Consider the following 19,543-nt stretch of genomic DNA (forward strand, 5'->3'; position numbering starts at 1 on the left):
ATAACCGGTATGGTAAGCAAGTAATTTGACTGTAAAATCTGTGTAATGTGGCTGCATCTGAATGTTATGGTCTTGTCAAATCTGAATATTTAGCGCTTCCTATCACCTAATTTTTGGCTTATTTTAAAATTATAATAGTCGTGAGTATGCGGGGGCGGGTGTGAACCCGATCGGTGCTGCGCCGCCATTTTACATGGGCAGGCCAGTTAAGACCCGCGTAGCATGATGCACGCCCGGAAGTGCTGAGCACTCCCTGTGCAGGTGGGGGGGGGAGATTCCTTGAGTCGGGGCCTGCGCTCTTTCGCACATGCGTCACAGGATTTGGGATATGTTTATCAAATGTTTGAAAAATTTTTATTTAATTAATAAACCCTTCATGAAACCTCATCCAGCCCATGCATGAGGTTTCATAAAAAATGTGAAGGCCGCCTGAGCCCTTCGCCTGCCCACCAACCTTAAAGTGGACGGGCAGTATTCTTAACTACTTTAATTACTTTCTTAATGACCTTAATAGGCCTTTGACAGTTTGGCGAGTGCGCAGCCGATTTGGCTGTGTGCCCGCCGAACTGAAAATTTAAATGACGTGTGGTGACATCGGGGCACCTGCCCGACGTCACCGCATGTCATTTTACGCGTCAATGAGCGGGCCCTGCCCCCACTTGCTGACCCGACAATTCTTCTCATAGAATGGTTACGGCACAGAAGGAGGCCATTCAGCCCATCGTATCTGTGCAGAGAGCAAGAGCAGCTCACCTAGTCCCATTCCCCTTCTTTCCCATAGCCATGCATTTTTTTTTCTGTTCAGATAATTATACAATTCTCTTTTGAAGACCTCATTTGAATGTGCCTCCATCACTCAGGCAGTGTATTCCAGATTCTAACCGCTTGCCAGCGTGTCTGCAATTTCCATCCTTAAATTCCTTAATTTATCTTGATTTAAAGAATTAATTTAAACTGGATCATAAAAGCTAATGCTGTTTATAGTCAAGAAAACCAATCGGTGAAGGATTTAACTAATCTTTGCAGTTAATGACACCGTATAAAACTGGAGTAAATCTATATTTTTTAAGCGGTGTCATTACACGCAAATGCCTCCTAACCTAACAACCGCCATTTAACTGGGTGTCTATTTGTAGGGGCACAGGTGAATCCCAGTTCATGCCCACCATCTGCCTACAATTAAGCAATTACTGTATAATTAACAACCATGTTACCATAAAAAGCCAACTGATTCATTTGAAAAAGGAACCTGCTATCACTACCCAGTCTGGCCTAAGTATGATTCCAGTCCCAACTGGCGCAGTTGTCTCCTAATGGTCTCTCAAGCCAGTCAGTGGTTAAAAAAAACTACTGTCTAAAAAAAGGTCCATGGTCTTTTCAGCGCAACTAAGTGATAGGAAATAAATACAGCCTGACAACACTGCCTACATCATGCACTCAATGTGATTTGCTAGAATTAAATCTATTTTTCAGTTGTCACCTGCCACCAGCAAGTAATCATTTATGAACACAAATTTAACATCCTGTTTGGCTGTATTGCCCACTACATTGAAGTAACCTGGTGGTCTTCAGTTTCTAGGCTCACTGATGAAAAAAATAACTTTAACTGAAGCACAGGAAGGTAGAAGGAGGCTGTAAGAACTAGATTTCCAGCAGGAGTTGGTGCCTTCAGGAGATGGGGTGAAAAACCGATTCTGAATGTTTGGAAATTATTTTATTCTTTCCTCAGTTCTGGCCTTTTCCCTCTTCTTGCCAATGCGGCCATGTCTGTCAAACCTGTGCTGTTGAGCTTGTATGAAGTCTATTTCTTGCCTCTGGGTAAAACTCTGAAGCCAGGACTGCAAGGATTGTTGACTGGGGTGTTGCCTGGCTTGGAAGAAGGCTCTGAGTACTATGACAGGTGAGTAGACAGTTGTTTGCTGCATGTATGTATATATAATTCAGGGGGATAAAAACCTCTTTAGAGATGAACAGTCAAGGTTGTTGGAAGTTACTGTTTCAGTCACATTGCCTGAGTTACATAAATTCATTTGGAAAGCTTTTTAATAGTAAATAAATGCTAAATACAGTCAGTATTGATCACTACACTTGTAATTAATTGTGTAAAGTGTTTTGTATGATGAGAAGTTAGATTGATATTTTAGAGTAAATTTATTTTTAAGTTAAGAATATATATAGGCTAAAGTATAATTTGGTAGACAGTAAGTAATAAAGTAGTATTGCAAGTTCTATAGTAATTCTAATGGTGAATTTTAGCACCTCATCATTGGTTAAATTTTCTATCAATTTAAAGGTAGCTTCCTCCAGCCTCTACAGTAGTCTGTTTAATCTTTGGAGGTTAATGGATGTAGAAATCTTGCATCCCAGGCAGACCTGTTGAGCTGTGGGACTATCTTTGGGTCAGTATAATTGATGCTGCTGAAGACACCTGTCAGAGAGAAAAACTTGCCCCACAAAGTAGCAGCACAGATTCATGTTCGAATGTAGATTTAAAAAAAATTCTCTATGTGGGCAATGCTGTTTATTGCCTATTCCTGATTGTCTTAAGGAGGAGGTGGTAAACTACATTCCACTACATTCCCACTAAGGGTGTAGGGGGAACTCCAAAGTACTAACAAGGTAGAATTTCTGGTATGCGATCTTCCAGCTTGCTGATAGAAAAGAGTGAGAAGATTTTTGATCAGTTTCCAAGGTCCACCCAATATCCCCCTCTCTACATTTAGAAACAATTGTCCATGAGCAACAGTAGGAAGATCAAACAGAAAAAGAAAAGAATGAATAGACAAACCCTATCTTTGTATACCACAAAACAGGTAGAATGAAGGGATAGAATTAAAACAGCACTAAATTTGTATATCATCTATAGCCCTAAGCTATGCCTAATAGCTCCATGTTCTACCATATCTGTGCTGTGCCCAGCAATGTTGGTATTTTAAAACTCATTCTTAAATCAGTCATGCACTCTGTTGGGAAAAAAAAACCATGAACCAACGTGAGTTCTATGGATAATAAGTGGCGTTATAATAGAAGTTTCAATGTTTAGTTTATCACTTGCTCGCCATAGTCCCTTCTCACCATGATGTGATCTGTATTATCTTTTTCCCCTAATGAAACGTTAGAATGGTGGTTATGTTAGTTGGCTAGTAACCCAGAAAATGTTGGAATCACTCAGATCTGGCAATATCTGTGGAGTTAGAAACAGAGTTGATGTTTCAGGTCGATGACCGTTCATTAGAATTGTAATCCAGAAGTGAATTTAAATTCAACTGGAATTGAATTCAGGTACTTTGTAAGGAGTTGTAACCATGAAGCTATTGGAATTATCATAAAAATCTGATTGATCGTAAGGGAAGGAAATCTGTTGTCCTTCCCTGGTCTTGGCTCCAGATCTACATCAATTTGGTTGGCTCTTAACTGCTCTCTGAAATGGCCTAACAAGCCACTGTGATTGGTTGATTTGATCTCCTCTTCATCACCGAAAGCGGCTTGTTTGCTTCACTGCTGACTGAACTAGCCAAGTCCTGAAAGACATACCTGTCAGATTGGGCAGGTAATGAGAGAATTAATAGGAGGGAAAAATCCACTTAACCTCTATCTCACCAGTCTTATCGGTTATAGATGCATTGGGTCATGCTGCAGGATTTTTTTGAAGAAGCTTTTGAATTTCCATCTCCTCTTCATCAATTGAATCTTGATTTCTTCTGGCTGAGAAGCCAACCACTTCGTCAGTTCCTTGTAGGATGGATTTCAACTGTTCCCATTGCACTATTGTCAGTTCTCTGTGGCATCTGTCTTCAAGCTTGCTATGGAAAAATCTAAAGAGTTTCTACAAGGTGTTCAAAAAGGAAATGGGAAGGGTACAGGCTCAACATGTTCCCTCTAGGGTGATAGGAAGGAGTAAAAAGCCCAGAGAACCATGGATGACCAGAGATATTCAGTATACGATGAGAAGGAAAAGAGAGGCTATTAGCGGGTGCAAGGGAAGTAAATCAGCGGAGGCATTAGTGGAGTACAGAAAGTGCAGGGTGGAGCTTAAGAAAGCAATTAGGAGAGCAAAGAGGGGATATGAGAGAGCTCTGGCTGGTAAAAGTAGGAAAAATCCTAAGATATTCTGTAAGTATATCAATGGGAAAAGGATAACCAGGGAAAGAGTAAGACCCATTGGGGACCAAGGGGGCAATCTATGCATGGAGCCAGAGGACTTCGGTAGAGTGTTGAACAAGTACTTCACAGCCGTCTTCACCCAAGAGAATGAGGATTATGGTATGGAACTCAGGGAGAGAGACTGCGAGGTTCTTGAGCATATTGATATAAGGAGTGACAAGGTATTGGAGGTGCTGGCAGGCTTAAAAGTGGACAAATCTCCAGGTCCGAATGATTTGTGTCCCAGACTGCTGAGGGAGGCAAGGGAGGAGATCGCAGGGGCTCTGACCCAAATTTTTAATTTCTCTCTGGCCACTGGGGAGGTGCCAGAGGACTGGAGAACAGCTAATGTGGTTCCGCTATTTAAGAAGGGTTGTAGAGATAAACCAGGGAACCACAGGCCAGTGAGTCTCACGCCAGTGGTAGGGAAACTATTGGAGAAAATTCTGAAGGAGAGAATCCATCTCCACTTAGGTTTGATCAGGGATAGTCAGCATGGCTTTGTCAGAGTGAGGTCATGCCTAACAAATTTGATTGAATTTTTTGAGGAGGTGACCAGGTGTGTAGATGAGAGTAGTGCAGTTGATGTAGTTTCTATGGATTTCAGCAAAGCCTTTGACAAGGTTCCACATGGGAGACTTCTAAAGAAAGCAAATGCACATGGGATACAGGGTAGTTTGATAAGGTGGATTCAAAATTGGCTTAGTTGTAGGAGGCAGAGGGTGATGACAGAAGGCTGCTTTAGTGACTGGAAGCCTGTGTCCAGTGGCGTACCACAGGGATCTGTGCTGGGTCTTCTGTTATTCGTTATTTATATAAACGACATGGATGACTATGCGGGGGGTAGGATTAGTAAGTTTGCGGATGACACAGATTGGCCGGGTGGTTAATGGTGAGTTTGAGTGCCTTGGGCTACGGGAAGATATAGATGGGATGGTCAGAAAAGTGGCAGATAGAATTTTACGCTGAAAAGTGTGAGGTGATACACTTTGGAAGGAGTAATTTGACAAGGAAGTATTCAATGAATGGCATGACACTAGGAAGTTCTGAGCAACAAAGGGACCTTAATGTGTGTGCCCATAGATCTCTGAAGGTGGAGGGGAAGGTTAGTGAGGTGGTGAAAAAGGCCTTTATCAATCGAGGCATAGATTACAAAAGTAGGGAGGTCATATTGGAGTTGTATAGAACCTTGGTTAGGCCACAGCTGGAGTACTGTGTGCAGTTCTGGTCACCACATTATAGGAAGGATGTGATTGCACTGGAGCGGGTGCAGAGGAGCTTCACAAGGATGTTGCCTGGGATGAAACGTTTAAGTTATGAAGAGAGGTTGGATAGACTTGAGTTGTTTTTGTTGGAGCAGAGAAGACTGAGGGGCGACCTGATTGATGTGTACAAGATTGAGGGGCATGGACAGGGTGGATAGGGAGCAGCTGTTCCCCTTAGTTGAAGGATCAGTCACGAGGAGACATAAGTTCAAGGTTAGGGGCAGGAGGTTTCAGGGGGATGTGAGGACAAAGTTTTTTATCCAGAAGGTGGTGACGGTCTGGAATGCGCTGCCTGGGAGGGTGGTGGAGGCGGGTTGCCTCACATCCTTCAAAAAGTACCTGGATGAGCACTTGGCATGTCATAGCATTCAAGGCTATGGGCCAAGTGCTGGTAAATGGGATTAGGTGGGTATGTCAGGTGTTTCTCATGTGTCGGTGCAGACTCGATGGGCCAAAGGGCCTCTTATGCACTGTGTGATTCTGTGATTTAAAAAGGAAAAGAGTAACTAAAACGTTGGCCCTCTAGAGAGTGAGCATGAGAAGAGTTTACACAAACCAAGGTATATCCCCTAGAATTTAGAAATTTAAAAATTAAAGAAACTTTGAAGATATCAAGGGGAACTGATAGCTTTTTCTCTATCTACACTATCTGCTGATTGGGAAGTAAAGGGGTCGAGAACACTCTTTAAAAAATAGGGTCAGACCTATCAGGAGGAAAATTAGGAAACATAGCTTCACATAAACAGTGGTAGAAGTTTGGAACTCTCTTCCGCAAATTGCAATAGATACTCGATCAACCATAAATTTTAAATTCAAAATTGATAGATTTGTGTTATCCATGTAGATGGAGATAAAACTCAGTTCAGCCATTTTTGTATTGAATGGCGGAATATGCTTGAGGGGCTAAATAGCTACCCTTGTTCTTGTGTTCCTACGAAAGGCTTAAGGATTCGGGTGGCGGTGAGTCACTCGCCACAGAATACCCAGCCTCTGTTTTGCTTTTTGTAGCCACAGTATTTATATAGCTGATCCTGTTGGTCCTGACTTTAGAACTCAGTGGTACAGAGGGATCTGGGTGTCCAGGCACATGAATCACAAAAAGTTAGCCTGCAGATACAGCAAGTAATTAGAAAGGCAAATAGAATGTTGGCGTTTCTTGCAAAGGAAATTGAATATAAAAGTAGGGAAGTTTTACTGCAGCTGTGCAAGGTCTTGGTGAGACCACACCTGGAGTACTGTGTACAGTTTTGGTCGTCTTATTTGAAAAAGGATATAATTGCGTTAGAAGCAGTTCAGAGAAGGTTCTTTCGACTTATTCCTGGGATTAAGGGCTTATCTTATGAAGAAAGGTTGAACAGGTTGGGCTTGTATCCATTGGAATTTAGGGTGGATACCAGGAAAATGTTGCTTCTTGTGGGGGAGACTAGAACTAGGGGGCACTGTTTAAGAATATGAGGAGAAATGTGTTTTCTCAGAGGGCCGTTAGTATGTGGAATTCTCTTTCCAGAAAGCAGGGGAGGCTGTGTCATTGAATTTATTCAAGGCTGAGTTAGATTTTTGATAGACAAGTGAGTCAAGTGGGGGCCAGATGGGAAAGTGGAGTTGAGACCACAACCAGATCAGCCATGATCTTATTGAATGATAGAGCAGTCTCAGAGGGCTGAATGGCCAACTCCTGCTCCTAAGTCCTATGTTCCTGTTAACCTTTTTGATTATTTTCTGTGCCTGTTCATGGCATTTTAATGATCTGTAAAGCTGGACTCGGGTCTCTTTGGGCCTGCACTGTGTCTTCCTTTTCATCATTCAACAGGTATGCTGTTCCACTCTTGTTGGATCCAAGTTGAATGATCCCAAATTTGCTTGCATTGAAATCCATTTGCCACAGTTATGCTCATTCACCTCGTTGATATCTCTTTGTAATTTTGATCTTCTATCTACACTACTTACAATGCCACCTATTTTTCAGTTAGTGGCAAATTTGGAGGTGTGGCTTTCTATCCCATCATTCTAAGTCATTAACAAAAACAGTGAATAGTTGAGGTGCCAAGACAGATCCTTGCCAATCTTAATGCCTGCTCATTATCCCTATTCTCTCCTGCTACTCAGCCAGTTTCCTAACCAGGTCAATAATTTGCCTTCAAGTCCATGGACTTGAACTTTAGCTAACAGTCTCGTATGGGAGATCTTTAAGAAGAGCTTTCTGGAAGCCCGTGCAAGCAACATACATAGACAATTCCCTATCCATTACTTTAGACATCACTTCAAAAGAGTTAATCAGGTTTATCAAGTATGACCTATCTTGTATAAGTTCTCTGTCTGGTCGCCTGAAAATTTTCAAAGCGTTATGTTACCTTATCCTTAGCTGTAGACTCTAGCAAGTTCCTGACCAGAGATGTTAGACTAACTGGTTGATAATTCCCTGGTTTTCCTGTCTCTCCTTCCTCAAATAGAGGTATAACATGCGTAGTTTTTCAATCTGAAGGAATGGTTCCCGAATTGAGAACTTCAGAAGTTTATCAGTAGGACATTTAGAATATTGTCACCTACTTCCTTTAAAACCCATGGATGGAAACCATTTGGTCCTGAGGATTTATCCCTCTTCACTGCCATTATTCTCTTCATTACATTTGTTTTGATCATGTTAATTTTCGTGAGTCCTACTCCCTGATTTTCAGCATGTTGACCTCTTCCTCTACTGTAAATGCTGATGTGAAATAATTATTCAAAATCTCTTCCATTTCCTTTTATTTGCAATATCGCTAATCAGTTTTCAAGGGGCTTGCATTGCTCCTGACCACCCTCATTTTCTAATATCGTTGTAAATATTTTTTGTATTGATTTTGATATCCATTATGGGTTTCTTTTCATACTCATCACTTTGTAGCTCTTGCTGTCTGTTTTATCATCCTTTGTATCTTTGATTTGACAGGATCTGTGCTATATTCTCATTGATTGTATGCTTTTTCTTTTAGTTTTATGTTGTCTGTTACCTCTTTAGTTGCTCATAGTTTTGTTTTTGGCAAGAGAACTCTTACCCTTTAGGATATAAACTAGTCTGTATCAAATTAGATTCTATTTTGAGCCCCTCTCGCTGATGATCTGTCGTTTTGCCTTTTAGCAGACTTGACCAATTTAGTGTGGACATTCTCTGTCCCATTACATTAAAGTCCACCCTAATTAATTTTAGAATCTTGGCTGATTTACGTTTTTCCCTTTCAAACACTATGTTGAATTATGATCACTGTTAGATAAAGGTTCATGCACCAGTAGATTGTTAAGGTATCTAACTCTGGCCCATTGCTTATTACTGAATCTAATATGGCATACCGTTTGGTTCTAGGACATATTGTTGCAGAAAATGGTCCTGGAACACTCAAGAAATTCACCTTTTTGACATGCTAGCCTGCTTGTTCCAATCTATGCGCAAGTTAAAATACACCATCAAAAGCACTCTGCCTTTGCTATATGCTTGCCTCATCTCTGCATTTTATGTACCATCAGCTACAAGGCAACAAGCCAGGAGTTTGATGGATCACTTTGCACTTATCTGGATAAGTGCAGCTCCAACAACAGTCGAGGTCAAACAATCCAGGACAAGGCAGCCACTTGACTGATACCAGCACAATGTGACTGCAGTGTGTACAATTTACAAGATGCACTACAGCAATTTCCCAAGGCTTCTTCAACAGAGCCTCCCAAACCCATATCCTCTTCTAACTGGAGGGATAAAGGCAGCTGGCCCGTGGAAACCTTCAAGTCTCACACTGTCCTGGCTAATGGCACCCACACTTGGCAAAGATTTAATTTTAAATTTTAAAAAAATTCATTGTTTTGAGAAAAACTTGATCAATTTTTTCCCACTCATTAACTACAATCTCTAATGTTCTAAACAAAGCTTTATATGAAATTTAGTAAGGAAAAAATACATAATTCCTAATAACATCATTATATTTATACATTGAATGGCTTTATCCTTTAGTGGTTTTTTATTTTGTTTTTATTTGAGGGTCTCAGCCTCTCCCAAAAGCCTGACTTTGACTTGATATTTTTACCCTAGGATGTGATGGTTAACTGAATACAAATCATGCATTCTGATCAATTGGATTGCAGCTATTAGGAAAGGTTGAACAGGTTAGGGATTTTCTCTCTTTTAGAAGAGGGAAGACTTGGAGGAGACCTGATAGAAGAATTTAAAAATATGAATGGGTTGGACAGGGGTGATATCTGCAGAATGTTTCCAATTATGGGAGAATAAATACAAGATAGTTACCAATAAATCCAAGAATAGTATAAGGAGGAAATGTCTTTCTTATGGAATAATTGAAATAAATAGCTCAGAATGCTTTCAAAGGGAAATAGAAAGCGATAGTGAAAGGGTGAGATGAGGTAGGTGGAATGGAATGATACTCAGTGTGGAGTATAAACACCAACACAGACCAGTTGGGCTGAATGATCTGATTTGGTGCTCTATATTCTATGTGTTTCCAGTGGTATAGATTGTATAAGTATTATATCTATCAGTATTACTTAATCAATTGTGTTTAAATATTTTACTTGCATTTCTCCAGTTTTGTTTCCAAAATTAGTTGAAGAAAAGCTATACAACATATTTCAAAAGCATTTTTAAGGTGACATTTAAATTTAGATTTTTTTTCTTGAAACCTAACTTGTGTGTGAGAGAGAGAAGAAGTCAGACTACACTGATCATACTACTGTTGTTAGCTTTTGCTTTATAAACACTTTAAACATATGTGGAGACAGTATTTTTCCACATCCTAATTTGAATGCATTTTTCTAGCAAGTTGAATTTTGAAAGAAATAGGAAGTCTCCGATTGTCTAGCCATATTTTCTGACAGTTAGAAAATGTTACTGGCATCCATATGAGATGAGAAGGGAAAGTCTTTACTCATAGGTTCAGTTCTTTTATAAGTACAAGCTGAATTTTGGAAGTAAAGTATGTGATAAGGTTAGGGTGACCTGAGTGACGGGGCGTGAAGGAAGAAGGATGTAAAGTTAATTGGAAACTCCAAAGGGGGAGAGGTTGTGTAACGATGGGAATAAGAGAGATCCACCAGTCCCTAAATTTAAAAAAAAAAGTATGTGTGCATGCATTTCTTGTTTTCATCATATTTCACACACAATGTTCACTTTGTCACTTAAGTATAGGCACAATTAAGCAAATTGATTCTCAGCAAATTTCCAGCAGCTACTAAAAACAATCTTTACAAAAAAGTTGAAGCCAATTATTTGGAATGTATATAGAAAAACTGCAATCTGGTGTACAGGCACCAGAACAATCTTAAGATGCTAGCTACTTCTGAGTTGTAAACTGAAACTGAGTAGCACATTTCAATCCCTGATAGTTCCTTGGCCAAATAATAATTAAATTCTGAGTATCTTATATTCTTATTAAGGGATCTGGGGATAGTGCAGGAAGCAGGGATCAAAATACATGGGGATGGCGGGTGAGTTTGTTCTTGAAAGCCCTGGAAAATTCAACCCCAGAGGCGACCAATGAAAGAAAAGTTGGCCCCTGCCCCACTACCCCACCATAAATGAGGGAAACAGAATCTGTGAGGCGTTGCTTCTCCAGTCACAGATTCTGTCTCTCCCTATCTTGCTGCTACTGTGGAGACAGAATCTGTGATTTGAGGCAGCAGCATGGGTGGGAGACCTGGGTGAATTTTTTCTCTAACTATTACTCAATGGGGCAGCTTTTCCAGTGAAATGCTGTCTCACTAAGCAACCATTTGGGGAAAGAAATTGTGACCTGGGGCCTGGACAGACCAGAAAAAAACAGCATTATCAAAAGAGGTAACTGAAACACAAGTGTAACAGTCAGTCCACTGTTACAATAACTCCACTTCTGATTACCTTCAATTGTAACCAGCTCTTTCACAGGTCCTGTGGGTAACTCTGAAAAGAGTCTTTGGATTATTAAATTTACTTTTTGCTCATTCTTTGCTGGACTAGTGGTGCTTGCAGTAAGAGAGGAGGCTTTACCTTCTTTGAGACTTGGACTGGAACCCTGACTCCCAGTCTGTCCCCTCTTCCCTGGGTGGGATATCCCAAGCTCCACAGCAGTGCCCCACCTCCATCTAAACTTGCCTCTCAATCTCAACTCCCAAGCCCTGAACAAAGGAATTGACAGTGGGAGTGATTGCAACAGCTTTGCAAAGGGACCCAAGCACCACAAGCCCAGTAGCATGGCGCGCCTGCAGCCCCTCAGAACTCGCATTTCCTATAAGTGTAGCTAGCATCGTCGGTCTTAATAATGGTTGGAGCCAAAGTGAGCCACTTTTAAAAGAAATCCCCATTCTTTTTCAGGTGCATTTTCAATGGGGTAAAAAATGCACAGCATCAAAACAATGCACTACACAGGAAGCTGAGTATTCTTATCTTTATATTTAAATTATACATAAAGCCGCTGCCCTTTAGATACCTCAGATCAAGCTTTGTAATGGTAGACCTTACTAAATTAGCTAAAAGGCAAAGTGGCAGAAGATGAGAAGACAGGATGGGGATGGAAAAGTTATTGGGCGAAGTGCCCCAGAAATTTATGACAGAGTCAACAGATCCACACAGATAACCTGGACTGCGTTTTAGTGCTGGTGAATTAAGTTTAAAGATGGGGGAGAGGAAGGAGCCAGAAGGCTTCAAAGCCTCAGATGGGCAACAACGCAACATTTAGACCTGAGTAAATGAATCCAATACAGCAACTTAAATGTATACAGTGCCTTTAACCTTTTGAAATGTTCCAAGGCTGTTCACAGGAGCATTATAAAACAGACCATGACTCTGAGCCACATTAAGCAATAGTAGATCAATTGGCCAAAAGCTTGGTGACAGAGGTAAGTTTTAACGAGTGTCTTAAAGGAGGAAAGTGAGGCAGAGAAGATATTTCAGAACTTAAGGTCGGGCCAACTGAAGGCATTGCCACGAATTATAATTGGGGACTGGGGAGACCAGCCAGGAATGTGTTGGAATAGTCAAGACTACAACTAATGAAGGCATGAGTGAGGGTTTCTTCATGCGACTGCATTACCTAATGATGGAGTGGGTGAGAATGAAAAAGTACCTCTGGTAAATCAAAAGGTAGCCCCCAAAAAACAAAAACTAGCCACAAGAAAATCTCAAGAAGTGCCCTCGGGGAAATTATTGACGTACGGCAGGAAAGTAGAGTTGATTGTAGAAAATCTGCCATTATCTTGTAGAGTGGCCTACCCCAGCCTCCCATTTCCAGTATCCTTTGGTTCTCTATTTACTTAATTATGGCTGTGGCCCTAAAAGGTCGTATATCATTCTATTTACATGCTGTCATCCTCTTGACTTTACAAAACAGCAAATTAACTGGTCTTTAAATGAGAGAGGCCATGGAAGGTCTAAGTCCCTGCTATTCCATCATTTTTATGACAGGGATGGGAAATATTGAACATTCTCAATTTACGGCCCTAGATAAAAGATTTTTGAGAATTTTTTGTAGCCCATTCAGTTAAAAGTACTCATCACTTTGTCATTGTCATTTCTTATTACACTTGCAGGTTGCTGGGGGCCAATGACAAGAGATTTTTCAACTAGATCGTTTTCACAATTGCAGTACTCAGAAAAAGATCATTAGACAAACGAGCAAACAATGAGTTGCAGTTATTTGCTACCCAGGTAGCAAACCAAACCTGCCAAAATCTCACCTGCCTGTTGCTCCAAATCTCTGTTCATAAGATACAAAACTTGCTTAGTTGTGCCAGTAACATTTCTAGAAAGACATGAGGTTTGGTCTCTGTTGATGAATAAAATTGTTGAAAGAGACATATATAAAATTATTTAAATTGCATTTTTTGTATACAGGGCAAACACATTGCTGGAGAAGGTTGCAGCTGCAGTGGAGCAATCTGCATTTTACAGTGCCCTTTGGGGAAGTATTCTGACCAGCCCTGCCGTGCGGTTACCAGGGATCACCTATGTACTCGCTCATCTGAATCGGAAGCTTTCTATGGAGGACCAACTCTATATTATTGGCAGTGACATTGAATTGATGGTACTGAGTTTTATACATTAGTATGTAAATCCTTCTCTACTTAAATCAATTGTATCATATCGAATGAAGTTTGAAAGCTATAGTAAGTATTTAGTTTCATCAGATAGATCAAGATGAGTATTTGATGTGATTTTGCTCAAAATTTGTCATGAAATCTCTTTAAACCTCTTGCATAAAATCTGTGCAATTACACTTGAGAAATATGACCCCTAAATGCTTAATTGGATTAACATTATTACTTGTAACTTATGAATGGCTAAGTCCTATCTGAGTGAAAATGTCATTATTCGGATGAGAATTGCTCATTGAGCAATGGGGCTTGATATCATGGAATTATAGTATAGAGCAGAAGAAAACCATTTGGTTCATTGTGCCTGTGGCAGCTCTCTGAAAGAGCTACCAATTAATCTTACTCTGCAGATTTTCCACATTGTTCTGCAGTCCTTCCTTTGCAAGCCTGTATCTTATTTGTCTTTGGAAGCTGCCATTCAATCTACTTCCACCACCCTTTTGTGCAGTGCATTCCAGATCATCATAACTTTTGGAGCAAAAAAAATTCTCTCTATCTCCCACTGGTATTTTTGCCAATTATTTTAAATCTCTATTTCTTCGTTACCAACCCTTTTGCCAATAGAATCCATTTTTTTGCTAACTTTCAAATGAGTTAGGACAAGCAGACTAGCACATGTCAGAAAGGTAGTGAATTTCTAAAGTGTCCAGGATGGTTTCCTGGAACAATATGTCCTAGAACCAACAAGGTCAAATTAGATTTGGTAATGAGTAATGAGCCAGATTTAGTTAACAGCCTACTGGCGTGTGAATATTTACTTAATAGCAATCATAACGTGATTGATTGAGTTCAATGTAGCATTTGAAAGAAAGAAACCTGAAACATCTAAGATTTAGGTAAAGTTGACTCCAGTGGGATGAGATAGAGACTGTCCACGGTAAACAGGGCAACCTGCTAATGAAGATTAGTGAGAGGTGTTCAAAATAATGTGACACAGAACCTATTTATACCTTCTAAAGGCAAGAGTTCTACTTGACAAAAAATACACCCATGGACAACTAAAGAGGTAGGAGACAATATAAAACTATAAATCAAAAGAACATGTAAAAAAAGCAAGATCCTCATGCATGGGAAAGATACAAAGGGCAAGAAAAGGTGACAAAGCAGATAGTAAGAGCTACAAAAAAGGGGTTTAAAAATAAATTTGCAAGGGATATCAAAACAACAGCAAAATATTTATATAGCACCTTATAATGTCTTAAGGAGGATTAAAAAACAAAAAGTATGACACCAAGCCACAGAATTAAGTCAGACGACCAAAAGTTTGGTCAAAGGTTTTACAGTATGTCTTAAAAGAGGACAGCAAGGTCTTCTAGAGCTTGGGGCCTAGGCAACTGAAGGTGTGGCCACCAGTGGTGGAGCAGTTAAAATCAGGGATGCATAGGACTCCAGAATTACAGGACTACAGATATTTTGGAGGGTTGTGGGGCTGGAAGAGATTACAGAGGCTATGAAGGGATTTGAAAACAAGGATGAGAATTTTAAAATAGAGACATTGCTTGACTGGGAGCCAGCGTGCACAGCACTTTCTGCGAGATAAGATATGGGCAGCTGAGTTTTGATAAGTTTAGAGACAGTAGGATATGGGAGATTGATATGAGTTTTGTTATCCAAAGTCCTTTAAGGGATATGGGCCAAAAGTGAGTGTATGGAGTTAGATTGCAGATCAGTCATGATTTAATTGAATGGTAGAACAGACTGGAGGGCTAACCTCTGTTGCCATATTTTTATCCTCTATATAATAATCCCTCATTAATTTTGAAGATCAAATCTTCTCTCAACTTTTTTGCTAAGAACAATCCCAGCTTCTCTTGTCACTTCACATAACTGAATATCCTCAGCTCCGGTACCATTCTGGTAAATCCCCCTCTGGTACCATTTGTGGGGAACCAGATATTCCAGTGATTCATGGATCTGAGCAGTGTGCAGCCAAAGAAAATCATACTACTCTATGTTAATCAGTCAAAGTAACCTTAATGATTTACAATTCCATGCAACGTGAGAACAGTTTACACAAGTATGAAGACTGTGTGCATTGCCCGACGTTATCATTAAGCCAAGGCGTTCAGCATCAGGCAGCAGAGTAATTAGCTCTTGCATGGACCTTGACAATTGTTTTGATGGGATGTCCTCCTTTAGGAGCAAACTTTGTTAGGCTCCCATGTCTACAATGCTAGACCTGCATGATTCTTATGTGGATCTTGCTTGTTGGGTGGTTTTGGGCATGAATAAAAGTTTTATTCATTCACCACTACTTAACTCACTCCCACTTTGTACCCCTTCTCCATTGCTAGGCCTCAACAGTTAACAAACTTCAATGATGCACAGTTATCTGTTTATATTCAGATTCTCCATGATATAATGGATGGTTGGAATGTGGAGGCCTCATGTGGGTGCAGACACTCTCGAAGCCTTGTGTTTTGTCTTCAACTGCCTCTGCAGTCTTTGACCGTTTGGTCTTGTGGGATTTGCCTCCTTTTTCCTTCATTAATTGTTGCAAACCAGAGGTCTGCTAGTAATAGAGCTTCTTGGAGCTTCTCAATGATATCTGCATATTATGGTCATTGTAGTTTGAATTCATAATGTCCAAAGGGGGTTATTAATGCTCGCCCTTCACACCCAGGTAAATAGCTAAACAGAGTCCATCACTGGAGGTCAAAGTAATATCATGAGCAGATGTTAGAGTAGTCAAAACTTTCTTTAAGGATGAGGGTAATTCAAAGGGAGTTTTTGGCATGTCTTCATTAATTAAGGCTCAGATAGCAGATCCAAAGTTAAACAAGTTAGCACAGTCAGCTCACACTGAAGCTGAGGCAGAAGGAGTTCTGTAGTGTTGTTACAATCAAAAACTGATTTCTGATGATGAAATGGAGACACCCTCACAGACCTACGGGTGAGGAATGGATAGTTGTTTATCAGAGAGTGGTACCACCCAAATATTGTTGGAGATATTGTGAGTAGCACTTGAAATTCCTATGGCAGGACATGTAGGAATACGGAAAACCCAAGCATCAAGAAATAGGCATATTACCTGGCCAAGACTTCATGAGGATGTAGTACAATTTTGTAAAACGTGTCATATATGTCAGGCAGTAGGTAAACCTCAACATGTAATCAAACCAGCATCTTTAATACCTAAACCAGTTTTTAAAGAACCATTCAGTCGGGTATTAGTAGATTGTGTACATCCATTAACCAAAACGAAAGCAGGACGTCAGTATATCCTTACAATCATGGATATGGCAACCCAATTTCCAGAAGCTATTCCTTTAAGGACAAGGTGGTAGTAGAAAAGTTAACTCAGTTTTTCACTTGTTGTGGCCTACCAATTGAAATACAATCTGACCAAGGCTCTAACTTCATGTCTAAAACTTTCTAGGACATAATCAGCAGTTTGAGTATCAAACAACTAAAGTCTACCGCCTATCACCCACAGACACAGGGAGCTTTAGAGAGATACCATCAGACTCTCAAAACCATAATTAAGACCTATTGCTATGAATAACCAAAGGATTATGACAAAGGATTAGATTTCTTACTATTTGCATCCAGAGATTCTCCAAATGAAATCTACTGGATTGAGTCTATTTGAATTGATCCATGGTCATGAAATAAGAGGTCCATCATAAGTGATTAAGGAAAAGCTCCTAAAACAGAAAGACGAATCCTCCATGTTGGATTATGTGTCCACGTTTCTAGAAAGATAAACAGGAGAATGTAAAGTAGCATGAGAAATCATGAGATTTTTGGGGTTGCATGGGTTTTATCGGAAGTTTGTGCCTACCTTCAGCACAATAGCTGTACCTCTCACCAATTTGTTAAAAGAACAGGCAAAAGCAGTACGGTCAGCAGAATGCCAAGCAGCCTTTGAAAAGCTGAAGGCAATCTTAATAAATGAACCAGTATTGGCCACCCCAGACTTTATCAAAACTTTTAAAATGGCAATTGATGCTAGTGACTTGGGGGTAGGTGCAGGGCTATTACAAGATGATAAATTAGGGATAGAGAAGCAGTATCAGAGGAAGTACTCTATGTAGTATAAGAAACTCTAGCACTGTTGTTGGCTCTTCAACACTTATGTTCGACACGATAACAAAGAAACATTTAATCTACATTGACCATAATCCACTGGTGTTCATTGAAAAGTTTAAATTCGAAATGTGAGACTGTTTAGATGGAGTCTATTGTTTCAGCCATTCAGTGTAAAGGTTGTTCAGATCACTGGCAAAGATAATGTGATCGCAGATGCATTGCCCCGGGTGTAAAATACTGAAATAAATTAAAGGGGTAAGAAATGCTGAAGATTGTATAAGGGGGAGGAAAGATGAATGGAAGTAAGTCTCGTGTTTTGTTGTCCATGTGTCATATACCTTGCGACGAAACACATTTTGAAATGGTGTTTCCTCTCTTTTAAGGGTGGAGGCATGTAAAGAACATATCTTTTTAATTCTGTTGGACTGTGGATTAAAATTACAATGGCTGCAGTTTGAAGGACATGTCTACTGGAACAGGGAGGGATATATACAATGTTGCTGTCCTGGAACAGAATGTGCCTTGAAAGACAGGATGTGGAGTCTGGTCTAATAGGGAACTGCCTAGCAACAACGTTTTAATTGGCTCCTGAGTAGGTGACCAGAGTTTGTATGAGAGCAGTGCAGCAGAAGCACCTAGCCTGGAAAGAGAAAAGATCTAAAACCTCTTTCTCCTGTGTGTTTAAGATTCCAGTAATTCTACAATAATAGCGAGCTGACTTTTTCTCCTCATATCTCTATAACCTGCTCTCTCTCTGTAAACTCCTGTCAAGTGGACAAGGGGAAAATCACTGTTAGAGACATTGAAAGGCAAGTGCTCAACCAGTGAAGTAAGGACTGAAAGTGCGGGAAGACCACCTTTTGTTATCAACAAAGAACTGAAAGGAATTTGGAAGACATTGATCAGAATCAACCTATTGAACCCTATAATCTGGAATTGGTGCTATTGAACTGTTTTATCCCACCCTTAATATCCATGTTTTTGTGTGTCTTGTATGTGTATGTGTGTATATATAGGGATTTAAGAAGGGGTAGAGTTTAGGTTATAGGTTTGTTTTGTGAGACTGGTATTGACGAGTTCCAGCCTGGGAACAATTTTGAAGTCTTTTTTAGTGAACCGATCACTGTTTAGAGGTGCTCAACCATACTTTTAATGTAATGAAATGTCTCAAGCCGCTTCTCAGGGACATTATAAAAGCAAAATATGAAACCATACTCTAAAAGGAGATATTAAGGCATGTGACCAAAAGTTTGGTTTTAAGGAGCATCTTAAAGGGGAAAGCTAGGTGGAGCGGCTTAGGGGGGGAATTCCAGAGTTTAGGACATAAGCAGCTGGAAGCTCAGCCACAAATAGTAGAGCGATTAAAATAGGGAATCCTCAAGAGGCCAGAATTAGGGGAACGTAGATATCTCAGAGGGTGTGGAGCTAAAGGAGTTTATAGAGTGTGCAAGGCCATGAAGGGATTTTGAAACAAGGCCTGAGAACTTTGTAAAAATAAAAGCAAATTCCAGCAGATGCTGGAAATCTGAAACAAAAACAAAAATAGCTGGAAAAACTCAGCAGGTCTGACAGCATCTGTGGAGAGGAAGACAGAGTTAATATTTCGAGTCCGTATGACTCTTCATCAGAACTAAAGGGAAATAGAAATGAGGTGAAATATAAGCTGTTTAAGGGGGGTCGGACAGGTGGAGCTGGATAGAGGGCCAGTGATAGGTGGAGGCAAAGGAGAGATTGCCAAAGATGTCATGGATAAAAGGACAAAGGGGTGTTGACGGTGGTGATATTAGCTAAAGGATGTGCTAATGGTGGCATTAAGGGTAGAAAGCAGGGTGAGCAAGTGACAGATGGCCCTAGTGGGGGTGGGGTGGGGGAAGGGATCGAAATAGGCTAAAAGGTAGAGGTATTGTTTTATCTCCACCGTTTAGCCTATTTCGATCCCTTCACCCCACCCCACTAGGGCCATCTGTCACTTGCTCATCCTGCTTTCTACCCTCAAT

At 40.3% G+C, this 19,543-nt stretch overlaps 1 protein-coding gene across 3 annotated transcripts in view; it reads left to right on the top strand.

The window, feature by feature from the left end:
* Window positions 1-19,543, top strand: part of dop1a (DOP1 leucine zipper like protein A) — a 355,194-nt gene that overhangs the window by 29,145 nt on the left and 306,506 nt on the right. For all 3 annotated transcript variants that reach the window (XM_041213315.1, XM_041213322.1, XM_041213331.1), the window contains exons 4-5: window positions 1,730-1,900; window positions 13,255-13,444. In XM_041213315.1, coding sequence (XP_041069249.1) covers window positions 1,730-1,900; window positions 13,255-13,444 — 361 coding nt within the window. The remainder of the gene's footprint in view (window positions 1-1,729; window positions 1,901-13,254; window positions 13,445-19,543) is intronic.

Source organism: Carcharodon carcharias, chromosome 2 (genome assembly GCF_017639515.1).
Source record: "Carcharodon carcharias isolate sCarCar2 chromosome 2, sCarCar2.pri, whole genome shotgun sequence".
NCBI lineage: Eukaryota > Metazoa > Chordata > Chondrichthyes > Lamniformes > Lamnidae > Carcharodon > Carcharodon carcharias.